General features: G+C 34.1%; 1 protein-coding gene across 1 annotated transcript; it reads left to right on the top strand.

Moving 5' to 3' along the window:
- The first annotated feature begins 312 nt into the window (after window positions 1–312).
- On the top strand, window positions 313–16678 carry LOC307181057 (eukaryotic translation initiation factor 1A, X-chromosomal-like). The gene is made up of 7 exons (XM_079911834.1): window positions 313–520; window positions 4552–4635; window positions 6432–6535; window positions 7592–7642; window positions 12166–12247; window positions 13461–13552; window positions 15677–16678. Exons 1-7 carry the CDS (start codon window positions 505–507, stop codon window positions 15680–15682), a joined length of 435 nt encoding a protein of 144 aa, XP_079767960.1. The 5' UTR covers window positions 313–504; the 3' UTR covers window positions 15683–16678.
- The last annotated feature ends 4720 nt before the right edge of the window (window positions 16679–21398 follow it).

Below are 21398 nucleotides of genomic sequence, written 5' to 3'. Positions count from 1 at the left end.
TTTCTCTGAAAAGGAAGACAGGTAACATAAAAGTTAACAGTCAAGAAATTTTCTGGAAAAGGCAATTATTACAGAGTAGCAGAAGTGTATTCAAGAGCAGGAGACAGCTCGGGTGATTTCCAAGTAGGATAACGTCGTGGGCCTACCCTATACTTGATTCCTCCTCTTGTCAGCGCAGGGCCTGGCGCTCTAAAGATTCCATTTTCCTACCGGAACCGCCCCCAGTGTGTCTCACTTTCTCTAGCAGCGGGAAGTCACTAGCTGTGGGCTACGCCTGCGCAGTCGCGGGGACGGAGGGGAGCGGTCGAGCTTGGGGGATGGGGAAGTCGTGAAGCCACCTGCGCAGCTGTTTGCTTGCCAGTAAGCGTGGCTGCCTGCGGAGCTCGCTTGAGTTGTCTGTTCGGAGTCTGCAACTACTAATTTCTTTCGGCACCTCGGAGGATTACCTGGCAGCGCCACCAACACCGGAACCCAGTTGGAAACGCTGAGGTTTTAGTTACCGCCATGCCCAAGAATAAAGGTAACGCCTTGGCTTCCGAAACCATGGTTTTGCTCGGCTTGGTGTCGTTGGCAGTGACTCGCGGCGGTGGTAGTTCTTCCTTCTCGTGCTTGGTTGGTGTCTCTGAGTGGGAATCTGTTGTCGGGACAGGAGCTGGGAAGCGACTCCTATCTCCCTTCCACTTTGCTCACGTTGCTATACAACCGACGCCATTATTCTAAGGGCCTCTAGACGGAGAGTGTAAAATTTGTTCCTGGTTCACGGCAGGCTAACTAGCGGCACGTCACGAACCTGGAGAGCCTCTCCTGGGCCGCCTGGCCTCTCCGGCGTTGGGCCCTTCCCAGGACTGACCAGGACCACTTTTTAACCAGTGATTCTTGCTTTTGTGACCGTTAAATCTTCGTACATATTCTCTTTGTGGACTGTTGGTGAAGACATTGCTTCTGTGTAAACACTAGGTGAAAGCTTGTGACGTATTTAGGTTCAGCTCTGCCTGTTTACTTTCCTCCTTCCGTCACAAACTTGAACATTCTTGTTTACAAGGTATGTTATACATTTACAAAAGTTTTCAGCCTTCTTTTCTCATAGCATAGATTCTGGTAGTAAATATTTCTACCCATCGTTATTCTGAGGCAAACCGTTCACGAATTATCACATTCGACAATAACGTTGCTTGGAACTTCCAAAATGGGAGTCCTAACCTAAGTAAAGCAGAGCAGTCGGACCGTCACTCCTTAAAGAAGTTTTCCTTTCTAGAGACCTGAGTTCTGTCATTTTTAATCTCTACAGCGTCTCCTAGGAAACTATAAGGGCAAAGAAGGCAGCATAGCACCACATTTCACAGTCTACAAGAAATGTCCCTTCATTATTCATTCTTGACACTCATATCTACTGTGTCTCCTTTCTACTTAACCGCTTGCTGCACGGATTCTACTTCATTTTCTCTTTGTAGCTGTCACCACTTACTTTGCCTTGCGATACTTGGTCACAGCTCTTTGCTTGCCCTGTTGAGTTCACTGCTCTCTGTGGCCCACAAACCAGCTCACAGATTGTTTTTCTAGCAAGTGTTTTCCTGCTAATTATTCAGTGCAACAGTAGGGTTGTCTTTCTAACCATATGTTCGGTAAATTAGATAAGGCTTATACCAGTGTTTTCCTTATGTATATAATTCATGATTATCTCACAAATAACAGTACATTTCAAAAAATATCTTGTTTCCACCCGTATTTCTAGTAATGAAGTTTCAGCCTCCCTCACTAGATTGTATATTCTAAAGGGAATAATACCTGTTTTATGAATCTTGGATTACTACAACTTGGCACTTATTGTATGTCTAATAAATTTTTGTTAATGTTGTCTTCCTATGCTTTTCTCCATCCTTAGGAACTTAGATAGTAAGTTCCCTCCTTCTGTAGGACTTTTAAACTAACTGATGCCTAAGTAAATCACATCAGAGAATATCTGCAAATCACATCTTATTTTTTATTAGAAATTTTAATTAGAGTTGATTTACAACATCTGATTTAAGGAAGAGATCTGTGAAATTTGCCTGAACTTAGTTTTAGAAAGAAAGATGAACTATCTTTCAGTATCAATATTGATATTGAAATATTCAGTATCTGTATTGAATACAATACATTGTTGTATTCTCAGTTCTTTCAAAAGACAATTTTAAATGGATTTTATTACTTGATAGTAAAATAAGGGGTTTTTAAGGTATGGTTAATATAGACTAAACTCCTGGAAATTATACTTCTGAATTTAAGAATTACAACATACCTTCAGTTAAAGACATCTGTGTACCTCTCTGAAATCTCCTTTCTTCCTCTCTTTCTGGAGATAATCATCCTGAATTTGATATTTCAATCTGTGTATGTAAAACCAATCTGTTATTTTCTAGGTTACTTAGTTGAAACCTGTTGTTAGGACTCCTGAATTTTTGAGGTGAAGTTTAGTAATGTAGAAATAAAACTCTATAGATATTTTTTCTTCATTTGAAAATTCAAAAACCCTGTGAACATAGTGTCAGTGAAGGTTACCCAAGTAAGAATATAAAATTACTTTGGACCATATGTTGAATAACTTTTGCTTTACTCATGTGGCTTGTTTTCTTTAGAAATCTTAGAAATCCATTCTTAAATCAGAAAAAAAAACAACACATCCTCTGACCCACTTAAGAAGAACATTTGGGGTAAGATGCTCCTACCCTTTAAAGACATCACTTTTTTCTTTTTTTTAAAAAAATTTATTTTATTATATCTTATTTCTGACGGCGTTGGGTCTTCGTGGCTGCGCGCGGGCTTTCTCTAGTTGCAGTGAGTGGGGGCTGCTCTTCATTGTGGTGCGCAGTCTTCTCACTGTGGTGGCTTCTCTTGTTGCAGAGCATGGGCTCTAGGCGCATGGATTCGGTAGTTGGAGCATGCAGGCTCAGTAGTTGCAGCCCGCAGGCCCTAGAGCCCGCGGGCTTCAGTAGTTGTGGTGTGTGGGCTCAGTGTTGTGGCTCGCAGGCTCTAGAGCACAGGCTGAGTAGTTAGTTGTGGTGCACAGCTTAGTTGCTCTGCGGCACGTGGGATATTCCTGGATCAGGGATCGAACCCGTGAACCCTGCACTGGCAGGCGGATTCTTAACCACTGCACCACCAGGGTTTTTTTTTTTTTTAATACTTCCAGGAAATCTACATTTTATTGAAGCATTATGCCAAACTAAGGACATAAGATTTTTAAATTTTCATTCATTTAGAAATATAGGAACTACTCTTGGTTTATGTGAAAAACTGGCAAACTGTGATATATAACTAAGTAAGCAAAGCAGGTATTACCCTTGTCCTAACAGAGCTTCCAGTGTATTTTGAAGTTCTGGCATGTTTTATATCTTGAAATAAACACTTTTTTCCCTCTTGAATGATGTGTCCTTAATGTATAGGATAGTGAATCCAGATACGTCAGGGAATTGTGAAGACCACCTACCTTTTAGTATAGCACAGCAATGTGAGGCTGCCCCAGCAGGTAGAGGGTGCATTCAAGAAGATAGATGTCAGTTTTTACAGTGCCAGGTGCACATTTTAAATTCTGTTCGGGATTTTTGTTTCAAACACTTCCCATGGGTCCCTTATTACTATCTGTCAGAGCCTTTCTCCCATCTATTGGAAATGGGTGCTCTTGCATAGGTTTTGGAATGGGAATAAAATGCTATGAAGAAGTAGCCTAATTCCTTGATTATGTAGTAGGAAGTTTCACAAGGAAATAATGTTATAGTAGAATACATTAAATTTTAGTGAAAGTAAAAATTCAAAAGTACAGCTAAGTATGATTTTAAATCTTTAGCATGATATGGTTGTAGCAGAGGGCTAGATAATAGTTCTTTGCTGATGGTAGTATAAGTGAATATACTTATCAGAAGTCTAAGGAGGTGGATACATAACCTTTATCCTGGAAATTCTACTTCTATAAATTTATCCTAAGGCACTTGTTTGTAGGATAATCTCAACTCAGCCTTACTAAATTACAGTAAAATATTAGAAGTAACCAAAATAAAGAATTAAGTTTACTCTGTTAAAATGTTCATCTTATTCTATTGTTCAATTGACATGAAAAGTCATGCAAAACAAATTATTGAGTGGGATTAAAATAAGTTGTAGAAGAGACTATACGGAATACAACTTTAATTTGAAGGCATGGACAATAAAATGTTAATAGTTATCCCTGTTAATGGGATTTTTGTTCTCTCTACTTCCGTATAAGTAGTTTTATATCAGAAAAATCCAAATCTAAATGTCAAAGTAAGATATGTGCTTGATAATATGTTTATCTGGTAAGGGATTTAAAAGAAAACCTTTGACAAATTGTAATTATTGGGTAACCAAATTAGATTAAATTTTAAAAATCTTACTTAGAGTTCTGTTAATATCGTACTGCTCTTTAAATGGTATTTTTTTTTACTTTTCTGTTTTTATAAAGTTTAAAGCCTTATTTTAGCTTGTTTCAAGTTTAGTTTGTAAGATATTATATAGATAATTACACTTAATTTTTTATTCACTTTTTAAATCAATTAGGTAAAGGAGGTAAAAACAGGCGCAGGGGTAAGAATGAGAATGAATCTGAAAAAAGAGAATTAGTGTTTAAAGAAGATGGACAAGGTAAGAATTTTGAAGTTATTAATGTCTTTTTTTGATAATATGAATTCCAGTCTTTAACCTAAAATGGATCTTAGTCACAATCCAGAAGAGTTGCTTTTATTCATTTATAGTACCCCACACTTCTTCAGAATTTGTCTATTGAATAACCCATTGTATACTATTTCTGATAGAGGATTAATTGGTGGCATTTCTGTAAACATAGTTTTCTTTGTTCTATGTGGAAAAGCATTATATAAGTGAGAGTGAATTTCAGGGTTTAGAGCAGAGTAAGGGTGGCTGCCAACACTGAAAATTTCCTACTCTAGTGTAATAGTGGGTAATGTTATACATTATTTAGTAGAGTATGACAAATACATCCAAGACTATCAGACCCTCACTACTCCACTGCTGCTAGCACACGATCATAAAATTTAATAAAACAACTGATAATTGTTGACTGACTTTTTAAGTAAGTGCAGACTAAAATTAAAAATGAGTAAACTAAATTGACTGAAGCAGTTTTTTCCTTTTAAAAGAAAAGTTAAGCCTACAGAAAAGTTGGAATATGAGTACACCAAACTCCCATCTATTCTTTATCTAGATTCACTAGTTTTTAAAGTTTTCTTTGTGTATTTATTTTCTCTTTGTATATGTACATGAAAATTTTTACTAACCTTTTTAACTTTCTTATTAGCAGATATAGTTATATACAGTTACAGACTTTAGCCCTAAGTCCTTCAGCATGTGTCTCCTAAGAACAAGGGCTTTCTCCTGCATAGCTACAGTAGAATGGTCACTAGAAATTTAACCTTAAGATTATACTGTTATTTAGTAAGTACTGTTTTTTATGGTAGCCACTAGCCATGTGTGGCTATTGAAATGAATTGAAATTAAATTTTGAGCTATCAATGAACATATTGTTTAATTCAGATATATAATTTTCCCTCAATGGAAAAATTCTACTGAATATTGCTGACCTAGTGTATAATCTACATTCACATTTCTCCGTTTGTTTTAGTAATTTCCAGCACTTTATTAAAAAACTGTGTACTTATTCATGCCATACTGCAAGCCACTAGAAAATCAGCATCTTTATTAATTATATGAAAACATGTTGTCTGGCTAAAGATAATCAGTTACTTAGCCTTCACAGTGTCTCCTTACATTAGAAGTTTGTTTTCAGGGCCAATTTTTAAATTCTTTTCTCTCTCATTTTCTCCCATGTTGAAGAAGAGCTGAGCAGTAAAGCTAGGTTCATTGGCCTGTGGTGAAAGGGACTCAACTTATCAGCCCCACAGTGTAGATCTCATTTACCTCTCAGTGTAATTATAAATAGTCCAGGGTCTCTGTGATGTTAGTCCTTAGAAGAAATTTAGTAGTGTGAAGGTTTTATATTAATTACCTGTTTCTTTCTCCTTACTCCCATGCCTGCTTTTGTCATTTAAATCTAGAAGAGATTGCTCCATACTGGCTAATGCTTATATCAGTGTTTTCAACTTCTGTAGGTTTTTATTTGCTCTAAAAATAAGAGGGTAAAGTATATAAGCATAGCTGGAAAAGGCTATAGAAATGGTTCAACAGATGAAGTGTGGTCTCATTTTCTTGGATAAGATTGTTATATGTCTCTTTCAGATAGCTCTCACGTGGTAGAATACTTAAAATTATCACTGAACAAGCCTTTCTTTTTAAAAAAATTACGGTTTGATCCAAAGTTAGCAGTAAAAGTGAAGTTACCAACTTAATATCAATTGTTAACATTTTAAGAAAAATTAAACAGTATTTTACAGTTTTTTCTTTTGTTTTTTTTCCTCCCTAAGAATATGCTCAGGTAATCAAAATGTTGGGAAATGGAAGATTGGAAGCAATGTGTTTTGATGGTGTGAAGAGGTTATGTCATATAAGAGGAAAATTGAGGAAAAAGGTAGGTATGGAGGTTTATTTTACTTCAATACAAAATTTACCTTTTAAAAACTTGGCTCTGCTTTAGATAATATATGGGCCAAGCGACTCATTTTTGTGAGTTCCCGAAGACTTCAAAAATAGTGATTTATATGGCAATCTAAATACATAAAATTATAGAAGATCCGTGATAACTTTCATAATAGAGGATTATATTTACAAAGAATTATTTGCTTCACCTATGTTGGATTTATGCCAGAAATGTATACTATTGAGGAAACAATTAGACAGATTCAGTCTATAAAACAAATGATGTAGACTCTTAAATGTTATGCCATGAAAGAAACAACAAAAGCTGGAGAATTGTTTTAAGATTAAAGGAGACTAAAGTAATTGCTAATTAAATATAGTATGTGTTCCTTGGTTAAGATTTTGGTTTGGGGGAAACAGCTGTACATGATATTAGGAAAATTTGGAATATGTTAGATCATAGTTTTTAGTAGTTCAGGCGGGTTTATTGATCACATTGTTTAAAAGTTCCTTCAACGCTAATTTTTTTATTTAAAAAATATATTTGGTCTGTTAAGTCGTTCTTTTCCAATTAATGGTGGGATTTGGTCCTGTATTTATGTAGATTGGTGACTGGGTGGCTGTATTTGTGTAGGTGACTGATTTTCATATATGTTAAATAACTAAATATCTCAGGAGTGATTTGTGATTAAAGGTCTTTCATTTACCTGACAAATAATGATGTTTTTGTAATTTTTAAACTCTCAGGTAATTGAAATAAAATAATTATGTATTTTTAACATCCTAAAATAGAAAATTTGACACAAACTGTATACTATAGCTTTTTCTTAATATACTGTAACTATAACTGGAGTCTGTCTCACACACGCATGTGTACACACACACACCCACAGTATACTATATTCTATAGTTTTTCCCTATTTCCTAGTAAATACGTTTTCCACACTGGGTGAATAGTACATATTTTTTGTAGGAAGAATGGTTTAACATTGCACACTATAACTTGTTTTTATTTTGAATATAATATACAATAAATTTTATTTTATAGGTTTGGATAAATACCTCAGACATTATATTGGTTGGTCTTCGAGACTATCAGGTAACAATCACATTTAAATTTGTAGTGCCCTTGTATTTAGTAAGTTGTTAATATTTAGAAGATGCAATAAAAGCATATTTAAGCAGTCCTAGCCAATTATGACTTCTCACCATTCTGTCGTCAAAATTTATTAAGGTCCAGTTGTATTCAAGACTATAGGATATACCTTGTTTGGGATAGTTCCCATGACTGATTAAATGATACATGTGTTTTGTGGGAAAACTGGTTAGTACTGTTTTTATTTTAAATATCATGTGCAGTAAGTATTCTCTTATAATTTTGGATAAATACCATAGACCATCATTCTGTCCTCATTCATTTATTTTATTATTATTACTATTTTTTTTTGTTTTTGCGGTACGTGGGCCTCTCACTGTTGTGGCCTCTCCCATTGCGGAGCACAGGATCTGGACGCGCAGACTAAGCGGCCATGGCTCATGGGCCTAACTGCTCTGCGGCATATGGGATCTTCCCGGAGCGGGGCGTGAACCTGTGTCTCCTGCCCTGGCAGGCGGACTCTCAACCACTGTGCCACCAGGGAAGCCCCTGTTGTTATTATTATTTTTTAATATTTATTTATATTTTATTTGGCTGCGTCGGGTCTTAGTTGTGGCAGGTGGGATCTTTGTTGCCACGTGGGGGATCTCCGTTGTGGCATGCAGGATCTTTTTTTAGTTGTGGCACGCGACCTCTTAGTTGTGCCATGTGGGATCTAGTTCCCTAACCAGGGATCGAACCTGGCCACCTGCATTGGGAGCACAGAGTCTTAGCCGCTGCACCACCAGGGAAGTCCCGTGTCCTCATTCATTTAATGTTCAGTTGTATTCTAGGCATTGTGCTAGATATTCAGGGGTTATGGTTCCCAAATGTCAGTCAGTGAAATATTTATTGGTGCAGGCTGATTTGTTCACTGTTCTGTAGTGAAATGAGAAGATATGCACGTTTTGTATGGTGTTTTTCACATAGCTAAATTATCCATTTTCCTTTCCTTTTTTTTTTTTTTTTTCTTGGCTGTGCTGCAGCTTGAGGCTCTTAATGGATTGTACCCATGCTACTGTAGTGAAAGTGCTGAGTACTAACCACTGCACCACTGGGGAACTCCCCTCCATTTTGCCTGTTAAATATATTTTTTAAAATTACCTTTTGTGAAATAAGAACAGTAGTATATGATGGTGGTTTTTATTATGTTCTTACTCATCAAAACAAAAATTTAGTAATTTTATGGCGGCGTCCCAATTACTATTTTATTTTAAAATTTAGAGGTCTCAAGTCCAAGTTTGGTAAACCACTATTCTAGATGATGCAGCTGAATAAGTCAAACCTTCCAATCTCCAAAAGGGTTTTTACAGTTGTATAGTAGAAGGATAAGACATGCACTCAGTAGTTACTGTACAAACTATTTTTTAAGTGTATGTTATAAATTTGAGATGAACACTTAGAAAAGAACATGATAGTTGCCCTCTATGATGTCAGCCTTCAGACTATATATGCATTGTGAGTCTGAAATTCATCTGATTTCTATCGCACCCATCATCTGTGTTTAATTTGTTGTGAGTGAAATGATTGCTGTCTCTATTATCAGGTCAAGTTTTTCATAGATAATCGGTTGGGTCTAACTGGTTTGTAAAGTTTCAGTCTTCTTCCTTGTTGATTTTTTACATGATCTGTTTGTGATTGAAAGCGGCATTTTGAGGTCAATTAATATACTTCTCATTGCCATAATTTTTATTTTTTAAAATAATCTGTATCTCTTGATTTTCTCTATTTAGTGAAATATTCTGACAAAGTTTTTTTGACATGGTTTCTTTTAGTTCTTTAAATATATTTATAGTAACCGATGTAAAGTCTTTGTTAAGTAAAACTTCTGGGTTTTCTCAGCAACAGTTAGTAATGACTTCTTTTCTTGTGTGCGACCACCCTTTCTTATTTCTTTCTGTCTGATAATTTTTTTGTTGAAAACTAGAAAATGCAAATATAACATGGCAAGACTGGAAATTAGATTTCTTCTTGCAGGGTTTGTTTATCCTGTTGTTTGTTGAGGGATTTTTCTGAAACACATTCTGTATGGTCTGTATCTTTTTCTTGTGTGTGGTCACTGAATGCTTGTTTATCTTAGCAAACAGCCCATGTGTGAGATTTCATTAAAACCAGTAAGCCTCCCAGCTTTTGCATATGGAATCTGTGCATGTTGGAGCATACCTTCTAACACTCATCCAGGCAGTAATACTCTCTTATTCTTAATTTCATGCTTGTGCAGAATTTCAGGGTCACTCAGAACTGGGAGATTAGGACCTTTCCAGATCCTTGATGAGTTTATGCACAGCCCAGATTCCACATATGAGTGAGATCATACAGTATTTGTCTTTCTTTGTCTGACTTATTTTTTATTTCTCTTAGCTAACTGCCCTCCAGGTTCATCCATGTTGTTGCAAATGGCAGGATTTATATATGTTGGATATTAATCCCTTTTTGGTCATATCATTTGCAAATATTTTCTCGTATCTAGTAGGTTGTCTTTTAATTTTGTTGATAATTTCCTCTGCTGTGCAAAAGCTTTTTAGAGTGATGTAGTTCCACTTGTGGGTTTTTTGCTTTTGTTGCTTATGCCTTTGGTGTCATATCCATAAAACAGTTGCCAAGATAAATATCAAGTACCCTTTCTTTGTTCTCTTTCAGTAGTTTTATGGCTTCAGAGCTTGTGTTTAAGTCTTTGATCTATTTCAGGTTAATTTCAGGCAGTTTTTGGTGTAAGAAAGGGGTCAATTTCATGTAAGTATTCAGTTTTCCCAATCCTATTTATTGAAGAGTGTCTTTTCTACACTGTATTGTCTTGGTTCCCTTGTTAAGAATTAGTTGACCATTTTTGCAAAATTTTATTGCTTGGTTCTCAGTTCTCTTCCATTAGTCAACAGGACTCTTTTAATGCCAGTGCCTTACTGTTTTGACAACTGTATTTTGAAATCAGGAAGTGTGATGCCTCCAGCTTTGTACTTTCTCAAGACTGCTTTGGCGATTTGGAGTGTTTGTGGTTCCATATAACTTTATCTGTCTGTGAAAAAAAATGCCACTGAAATTTTTATAGGAATTACGTTGAATCTGTAAATTACTTTGGGTAATATGGACACTTTAGTAGTATTAATTATTTCAGTTCAAGAATGTGGGATACATTTCCGTTTGTGTCTTCAGTTTCTTTCATCAGTATCTTATAGTTGTCAGTGTATACATCTTTTACCTCCTTGGTTGAATTTATTTCTGAGTATTTGTGTTCGATGCTATAAATCGATGCTATAAATGAGGTTTTCTTGATTTCTTTTTTAGATAGTTCATTACTAGTTTATACAGACATAACTGATTTTTGTGTTGACTTTATAACCTGAAACTTTACTGAATTTGCTTCGTGTATCTATTTTTATGAACTGGATCATACATTGATAGTCTTTTCTTTTTTAATATTCTACAATAAAAACTTGTTAATTTGTCCATAAAAATATATCATTTTCATGTCCATTTTCTTGGTTTAACTTTATATAAACCCCCAAAGTGGAGAGAACAGTTATTAATTCCCAGTTTAATTCTGTTTTGTGAACAGTGAAACCACAATTCTTAAGGGATTCCTATTCTAACATTAATGTGGTAGCTACGAACAGCTCTTCTGATTCTTAATCTTTTGCAAATAATTACATATCCTTGCTATTCAAAGTAATCCAAAAATAATAGCAGCATCACCACCATCTGGAAGCAAGTTAACAGGTTATTAGGCCGATCTTATATCTACTGAGTCAGTATGAGAATTTTAACACAATCCCTGTGTGTTTTGTGTGCACATTACAGTTTGAGAAGTGTTGGTTTATATTACATTGCAGTTGCATCACTGTGATGATTTCAGTTGCCTTTCTTGAGGTCTTTTCTAGGTTAATTGTCAGCATTCAAACTCATTTTTTCTTCCGTAAATGACTCAGATTCTTTAAAATGGAGAAATGTGAACATTTTAGGGCAGTAGTTCTGAGGGATATTTGCCTCAGAAACACCCAAAAGAGCTTTTTAAATACAGATTTTTGGACTTTACCTCAGGTCTGTCAATTTTCAGGAGATACGGTTATCTTTTTAAAGTTCCACAAACAATTCTAATAGGTAAGGTACCCTAAGAACCACTGTTTATAGAAAGGCTTATTGATTTTCTTGGGTAATAATACCACTTGCAGTTTGAATTATAGCGTGGCCAAGGACCACATTGCATCTTTTTCTCTTTTTCTTTCCTCCCCGCTCCCCTTTTTTTTCCTTTTTTCTCTTTATTTTATTAAAGTGAATTCTATAAGTAATTCTTCTAGGCTATTCATTATTTGAATGCAAACTTCTTGACAAGGTTTTTTTTTAAAGAAGATAGAGGGAAGGTGAAGAAAAACAGAGAATTTGTAATGGAACAGTGAGTTTTCTCTTAGTGTGTTTAATTAGAAAGTAATTTATGAGACAACTGATGATATTTTGGCATAACCGGTTTTGTTGGTTACTTGTTATTCTCCAAGGATAACAAAGCTGATGTAATTTTAAAGTACAATGCAGATGAAGCTAGAAGTCTGAAGGCTTATGGCGAGCTTCCAGAACATGGTAATTAATGTTAAAGTTATTACATTTCCCTGTCTTACAGTAATATTAGCTCGTTAGTGTTTAGGTGAAGCAGTTTTGACAGAATTATCTCTTTTACATATTTTTTACATATGTGATTAAATTAGCTTTAAGTATGTATATCCTTCAAAATATTAATAATTTAGTAATAAATTGAATTCTCTTCCTAATAAATGTTCTTTTGGTGGGGAGTGTAAAAGTTTATAAACTCTGGACTTGTATATAATATCTATTAAAAGTATACATTAGTTACAGTGTTTTAAACAGTTCTTAAGAGATGATCTGTCTTCAGCTAAATGAGGGCAACAGTTATGGTACTTGTATTGATTTTTATAGAAAACAATGTTCAGTTTCACTTAGCATAGTACTATCCCAGAGAGTTTTGTGGAGTGTGTGTGTTTTTAACAGATACTCCTTTTATTTCTTAAAGGAAAAAGTATTGCATTCTTACTGTAGTAAACTTGAAAAGATTAAAGTAAATTTCTAGTAACATAAAAGAGGCAATATAATAAGCTCACATTTTTAACTTGGAAGCTATTTTATTTGATTTACTTTACTCCATTGCATTTTATTATAAAATTATGAGATTTTTGAATAAGCATGAAACTTCTGATGAAATTATTGGCCTTTTAAGAAATAATAAGATATCTGGAAATCAGATCAATACTTTGTTACTTTTGTTGCTTAGGAATAAGCATGATTTGAATGTTTTTCTGACTGATTTGCTAAGTCTATCCAGTGGTTAACACTCATTTGGTTAGTTATCCAATGGTTGGTGAAGTGGATGTTCTTAGAAGTTTATAGATGCCAAGGGTAAGTTGTTAACGTGTACAAGCCCTTTTTGAAGCATACTTCAGAAATATAATAGCTACTAAGTTAGTGTAATTAGAGCCAGCCTGCCTTACTTATATCTTTTTGAACAAAATAAAATTATAGTGCATATACTCTTCATTGTAATGACTTTGCAGTAAACTTCTGGAGGTTTCAGTGTGAATTTGCGTTGTGTGATGAGTTGTTTGTAGGAAGATTTTTCTTCAAATGAAATGGTTGAATTGAAGACTACTTATAAGAGTCTTGTTGTGTAGTTCAGTGTTTTAGTATTCTTTACTGTTTCAGTATTATTTCTTTTAGTAGGCAATCCACCTAGTAACATCTTGATTTTATATATATGAGTATATTGTTACTGTGTTTTTAGCAAAAATTAATGAAACAGATACCTTTGGTGCTGGAGATGATGACGAAATCCAGTTTGATGACATTGGAGATGATGATGAAGACATTGATGATGTAAGTAGTGGATGAACCTTGTGGTTTTTTGATTGTTTTGTTTATGAAGGTAATCAGATGTTTACTTTTAATCTCAGAATGTTGAACACTTAAATTGAATATATTTTGAGACTTATCCATAAATTTGAATATTCATTAGTATTCAGAAACCCTCTAGTCAGACTTTTTAAACTTTGAGAAACCTTGTAATTCTTGAAACTCTTCTTTCTTTGAAACGATCAGTTAGCTTTGACAGTGGGTACTCCATAATGATAGCTTACTGGATAAGAATGTCTACAGTGATAGCTATTAAGTTTAGCAGACAGCTTTAAAAAATATGCCATCTCCCAAATATGTTAAAAGAAGAAAATCATGTTTAAGCCAACTTGCTGAAGCATTGAACTTGCAATATTCTCCAAAGCCTTAAAACGGAGGCGTGTTGCCTATGTATTTAGAGGTTACATGATTTTATTTGTCATATATCATTGTTGGCCAAACTCTTCATTTGGAGTTTGTGGAAAAAGGTTGTTTTTCTTAGTAATAAAACAGTGAGAGTAAGAGTGTTAAATGCCTAACTGTTCTCCTGTTACTATATTTACGTGAAATTCGCCCTGATTTTCTTGAAATTGCATGTTAAGTAATTGGGATGGTGGTATGGCTTACCACCATCAAGCTTACCTCCAGTCAAGCTTATTAGGCCATTTTTTTTTTTTGTAACTCTGTATTAAAAGTGTAGTTTAGAAACAAAAAGTCCAAAAATATTAGTGTTTTATTGGATACGAAGGTGAGATTTTAGAATACCTAGAGTATTTGTTCCTGACAAAGATTGTGCAGCACAATTAGCCAAGTTTTTCAAGAAGAAAAGATTCACAATCTTTCAATCACCAGCATCTTTATTAAGAGCATTTTCAGACAGAGAATTTGAATTTTAAATTGAAGTGAACAATTATCCAGAAATAGAAAATGAAAAATGATTAGAAAAATATTGTTCTAATGTTTTTAAATATTTTTTACATTATACTTTTCCTATCAGAAGGTCCAAAATTTTGACGTAACTGTTTCAGTTTGCATTATTTATTTATGAGGCTTTTGTCATTGTCTGTTATCTGTTTGTGATTATAAATTATGTAAATGCTAAAATGAGCATCTCAAGTCTGCTAAATTGTGGCTGAAAAAAAAATCAGTTAGCTGTGTTTTCGAAAATTGAAGTCCCAGTTTTATGAATCAGAGTTACAAATCGGAAGTTCTATAAACTGATCATATAAGAAGAAAAAATCCAGTAATAGAATAAATTCTGTTTAATGACATCTTTGTAGCATAGGTGGTCTCTAATGCTGACAACAGATTTCTTAGAAATGCTGTTCTCTCTATTTAACTAACATTTTGTTAGTTTTGTCAGAGAGTTTTTGTGGCTCAATTAATACTTTGACAGTAGAACTGACAATTATTTTCTGTGGCAAGAATGTAAAATGCAACAGTTGTGTAGTATATTAACAGAGACTTGAACGTTTTGACAACTGAGCCGGAGTTGAAGGCTAGGAATATAACCAGAGTGAATGCTTGAATACCCAGCCACAGAATTAAGTCTTCTCTCAGAAGAAAAAGAAAACACATTTCTGGATCTATGCCAACACTTTCTTTGGTACTGTATCTAAGCAGCCTTGTTGGGAAAGAAACTAAAGACAATGGTGATTAAAAGAATTTGTGTTATTTTGAATACTTTGGTTAGGTTTATGTTTATTACCTCTCAGTCCTACTTTTTCCAGAGTCATTTTGCCAGGTGATTTACTTGTTTCACTCCTACGATTAAGTTGACTCAGAGAAGAATTTGGTTTAGTACCACACTTCTGTCATTCTTAAGGGAATTATACTTCCCCATGTCTGTTCCCAGTTCCAAAACAAAAAGTCTCTGATCACTAGCATGAAAGGAAAGAATGAGATGCTAAACTTTATTAAGAATAGGCTGCATAACATCGAATGTTCTCGGAGAGGTTTACTGACAACAGACAGGAATTGAGAAAAAATCTGGTTGGTATACAGAATTTTTGTTCAAGGATTTATTTTCCAGATAGTCTAAGGGGGTCCTATATGCAGTATTGTAAGAATTATTTTTTCCATTGATCTGATGTTCTTTTCACTTAACAGATCTAAAGTGAACTCAAAGTTTCTGAGGATTGTTCTACAGTTTGAATTTTGGTCATCACCTGTTAAGAAGAATAAAACTTCATTCAGCATGAATGTAGTTTAAGGCACACTGATTTATTTTCATTGTTTTAAAGTATTTATTATAATTTGTATAAAAAACTGATGAAACTGAATTATATTAAGTAAAATGTTAACACTTTGTTCTTTTAATGTGATGGAACTTAGGGGTAGAAGATCACAATATCTGCTGTTAAAACAGTGGGAAGAAAGAAAGAAGAAGAGAGATGCCTTCCCCACTGTGATTACTTTACTTCCAGTTAATGGATGTTTTGAATAAATTGCCTTATTATTGTAGACTGTGATAAGCCCTAGTTCCAACTAGTCTGTTTACAGAGTCTTTCTGTATGTTCCAGTTACCTAGATGGTCTCCTGAGATTTTTGATAAAATTTAAGGAAAGCAGAAATCTGCATTTGAAGTCAAGAAAAGGGGCTATTTTCAGATATATGTAGCCATGTGTATTTTTATATACTAATTTTGGTAACTTGTGTATTCTTTTCATCATTTTATGTTGCCACCATCATAATAAAAGGATTTCCAAAATGCAGTTTTTAGAATACAGGTTTGAGCAGTAATTTTGAATTTGTAAGATTAGTAGTTGAAAAAACTCTATTCTAGGTAATACTCAATTTTCTTAACGTTGAAAGTTTTGATGTATTTGTTGACAGTGTTTTTACTCAAGTAAGACAACTTTTAATGGTAAAATAAGTAGATTATTCTTTACTATACAAAGTAGATTGTGTATGTTTTTTCATTGTCAAAAGTCATACATTGTAACCCATAGTTTTGAGTTTTATGAAAAATTAAATTACAATGTATAAATGAAAATCTAATTTCATAAAAAATTCTATAAGCTAAGTCTTTCTTAAACTATCCCTTAGCTGAGATAAGGGAAAGGAAGGAACCACAGCTAAGAAATATAATAAAATGTTGCATTGAGTATATCTTGGCCTTACTTTGTGTTACTGGTGTATTTTTATGTGCGTTCCAATTTTTTTGTGTTTATATTTTACTAGGAGTTTAGATCATAACCTTTTTTAACGTTTTGTTTTGAAGTTATCAACTATAGTAAGATGAAATTAAGGGCAAGGCTAGTTAAACAGCCTCAGTTAAATTTTATACAACTTTAGTAAGAAAAGATTCATCAGGTAATTTGTGAAACATATTTTTTGTCTGAGAATTTTTCAGCAGTGAAAATTAATATACAGGGAATACGCCTTTACCTGGTTTCAGTAATATAAATATAACTAAGGGGGATAAAATAAACCTTCATATGGTTTCATCTCACTTTGCTCTAATTTTACTTCCCAAGTGTGAAAACTCTAGGTTCAAAATCTGAGGCCAGAATATGTACATAATTAAATCTAAGAAGAAGAGAAGTTTCACAGATGTGGTTTGTGGTTCTTAATCTGTGAGTTCCTGAACACTTACCTAGGTGATGAATGTGTTTGAGACTAAGGACTAGTTTTTAATAATCTTAAGAAACAAGCTTGAGAAGGTGACTTAGTGGTTGTCTTCATGGGCAGTCAACTAGTCTTTTGTACATAAAGGTATATTAAGTTTACATATCTTCAACATTTTGCCAAAAATATCAGAATCTGCATATGTGATACAGTTCATTGTAGGTAGAGAACCTACTTAAAAAGCTTTTCTCTTGACTTCCTCAAATAAATATGGTTTGTCCCAAGATTTACTCTACTCCCAGTTTGTGTTTGCTAGTTGTTGTGGTCTGATTATGTCCTTTGAAAATTTGTATGTTGAAATCCCAACCCCTAAAGACGATGATATTGGCAAGTGGGGCCTTTAGGAGGTCATCAGGCACCAAGGAGGAACTCTTACAAATGTGGTCACTGCTTTTATGAAGGGAACCTCCTAGGGTTCTTCTGCCATGAGAAGACAGAGCAAGAACTCAGCAGTGTGCAGATCAAAGGAGAACCTTCACCAGAACTCTAACCATACCAGCACCCTGATCCTATACTTCCAATGTCCAGAATTGTGAGAAATTTCTGTTGTTTTTAAACCACCCAATCTGTACTATTTTGTTACAGCAGTCTGAATGAAGTAAGATACTGGTAACATACTTTTTTCTTGCTATTTAGTACCAGTGCAGCATAGTGTTTCATCTTGAGTTGGATCGAAGATGTAGCTTATGTGCATTTTCCCATGGAATTATTTTGATACACATTATTAGAAATTTTATAGATTTGTTGTTTTGATAATATTTCAAATAACGAATGAAAGGAAGAAAAACTTGTTACATTCTTTGATAACCACAATACAGTCACATAAACTGTGTCTCGAAAGGAAATCAAAATGTTTGAAAGCCAAGAAAAGTAACCTTTTTAGTCAGTCCTACATATTTGTGGGTTCTGCATCCATGAATTGAACTGTGGATCTAAAATATTAAAATAATTCCAGAAAGTTCCAAAAAGCAAAGCTTGAATTTGCCACATACTGGCAACTGTATACACACTATTATTATTCTATTTACAACTGCATAGTATTTACATTGTATTAGGTATTGTAAGTAATCTAGAGATTCTATGCCACTTTATGTAAGGGATTTTATGTTCTTAGATTCTGACAACTGGGGGGAATCCTGGAATCTTCAGGAGATACCAAGGAACAGCTGACTATAGTGATGGGGTACTGATTAACTTTTTGTATAGTAAATTTGGTAGGGTTGCATTTTCATGCATTGTTTATTCTACTTATAGGACATATGTATATACAGTATAAATATGTTGTGTTATTAAGGTGGTTAATAAATGCATAAGCTTTTGTGTAAGAAGGCTGGCAACATATAATTAGTTGGCTATCGTTTCTTTGAGCCTTAAGGAACCTATAAACTGCATTGTGGACAGTCTTGTATTTTATTAAGGAATGACCATTGATTTTCTTGCCATATCTTGGTATCATAACTAAAAATATACTTGCTTACAAAACTTGTGATTGGTTTAACTTAATCCTAGCTATGTTGAGTAAGTGTTCCTTCATTAGTTATATGCTGTCAGTATTCACAAATGAGTAAACACATGTTTTGAATAAAACACATTGTTGATACTTTTATTTGTATTTTATACATGTTTTAATCACATTCAGCATTAGGTTTTGGTTGACATAAAATAACAATGAAGTTCTTTTTTCTTTTTTATTATTGTGGTAAAATGCACATAAAATTTTTACCATCATCACTATTTAAAAATATACAGTCCAGGGGTATCAAATATATCCACATTGTTGAGCAGCTATCACCACCACCCTTAACACTTTCCATCTTGTAAAACTGAAACTCTGTACTCATCAGTGATACCATTCTCCCCTCCCAACCCAACCCCCTAGCAACCACCATTAGAGTTCTATCTGTGATTCTGTATACTCCAAATGCATCATGCAGGTAAAATGATATCCTCAAGTTTTAATCCATGTAATAGTATATGTGAGAATTTCTTTTTAAGGGTCTATAATATTCCATTCTACGTAAACGCCACATTTTGCTTATCTGTTCGTTCATCAAAGGATGCATAGCTTATGTCCACATTTTAGCTGTTGTGAATAATACTACCATTAACATGGGTATACAGATAGGTATCTTTGAAGCTCTGTTTTCAATTCTTTTGGATATATAATCAAAATGAGTTGCTGGAACTTAACAGTAATTTTGTTTTTAATTTTTTTGAGGAACCACTCTGTTTTTCACATGGGCTGTACCATTTTGAATTCCCACCAACAGTGCACAAAGTTTCCAATGTCTCCACATCTTCCCCAATGCTTGCTGATTTTTGGTGTGAGTACCGTGTGGTGTGTGTCTTTTTTAATAAGTATATTAGTCATGCTAATATGTGTGAGGTGGTATCATTATAGTTTTGATTTGTATTTCCTTAATGATTAGTGATGGTGAGCATCTTTTCATATCCTTATTGACCATGTGTGTATCTTCTTGGAAATGTCTATGGAGTTCCTTTGCTTCTTTTTGAATTGGGTTGTTTTTCATTGCTAAGTTTTAGGAGTTCTCTGTATATTCTGGATATTAACCTCTTATCAGATATATGATTTCCAAATGTTTTCTTCCTTTCTGTGGATTACACTCTTATTCTGTTAATAATGTTTTCTAATGCACAAATTTTAAAATATTCATGAAGCATGATTTGTCTGTTTTTGCCACCTGTGCTGTTGGTGTCATACCCAAGAAATCATTTCCAAATCCAGTGTTGTGAAACTTTTTCCATGTTTTCTTGTAAGTGTTTTAGGTCTTAGATTTAAGTCCTTGATGCATTTTAATTCAGTTTTTGTGTGTGGTGTTGGGTAAGGGTGTAACTTCATTCTTTTGAATGTGGATATCCAGTTCTTCACCACTATTTATTGGAAAGACTGTTCTTTCTTCATTGAATAATATTGACACCCTTGTCAAAAATTATTTGACCATTTTGCAAATGATTATTTCTGGGATCTATTCTCTTCTGGTGTATATAACTCTCTTTGTGCTGTTTAGATTATAGTAGCTATGTAGTAAGTTTTGAAATCAGAAAGTGTGAGTCCTCCAGTTCTGGATTTTTTGTTTTGTTTTGTTTTTTTAGGATGGCTTCAGCTTTTCAAGGTCCTTTGAGATTCTATATGAATTTTAGGATGGTTTTTTCTGTTTCTGCAGATACATTTGTTGGGAGTTTTATAGGGATTGCCGTGAATCTACAGATGACTTTGGGTAGTATTTGGCATCTAAAAGATACTGTCTTCCAATCCATGAACATGGGGTGTATTTTGATTTATTTTTGTCTTTACTTCTTTCAGCAGTGTTTTGTAGTTTTAATTGTGTGAGTCTTTTACTTCTTTAATTACTGAGTTTTTTTTAAATGCTATTATAAATAGAATTGTTTTTGTAATTTCTTTTTCAGATTGTTCACTGTGCATAGGAATGCAACTGATACCTCTGTGTTGACATGTATCTTGCTACCTTGCTGGATTCATTTGTTAGTTCTAACATTTGTTTGTGTTTGTGGAATCTTTAGGGTTTTCTACATATAAGATCGTGTCATCTGCAAAGAGATAGTTTTACTTCTTCCTTTCCAATTTGGATACCTTTTATTTTGTTTGTTACTAAATTCTCTGACTAGAACTTCCAGTACTAGGTTGAACTAAAGTGGTGAAAGTGGGTGTCCATGCCTTGTTCCTGATCTTAGAGTGAAGTTTTTTAGTCTTTTACCATTGAGTATGATTGATGTATACTGCAGGTTTTACATCTATGGCTTTTATTATATTGAGGCAGTGTCCTTCTATTCCTATTTTCTTGTGTGAAAAAGTGTTGAATTTTGTCAAATCCTTTTTCAGCATCAATTGATCATGTGTTTTTTACCCTTTATTCTGTTGATGTGGTGTATTACATTGATTTTTTTTTTTGTATATTTAACCATCCTTGCATTCCATGTCTAAATTCCATTTGGTCATGGGACACAATCCTTTTTAAATGCTGCTGCATTTGTTTTGCTAGTATGTTGTTGAGAATTTTGTCATTAACATTCATAAGGAATAGTGTTCTATAGTTTTCTTGTGTCTTTGTTTGGCTTTGGTATCAGGGTGATGCTGGTCTTATAGAATAGGGTAGGAAGTGGTCCCCACACTTCATTTTCAGCGGTGGGTGTTGAGAAGAATTGATGTTTTTAATCTTTA

The sequence above is a fragment of the Stenella coeruleoalba genome (assembly GCF_951394435.1).
Source record: "Stenella coeruleoalba genome assembly, chromosome: Y".
NCBI classification, from domain to species: domain Eukaryota; kingdom Metazoa; phylum Chordata; class Mammalia; order Artiodactyla; family Delphinidae; genus Stenella; species Stenella coeruleoalba.
This window is presented reverse-complemented; position numbering and strand designations above follow the sequence as displayed.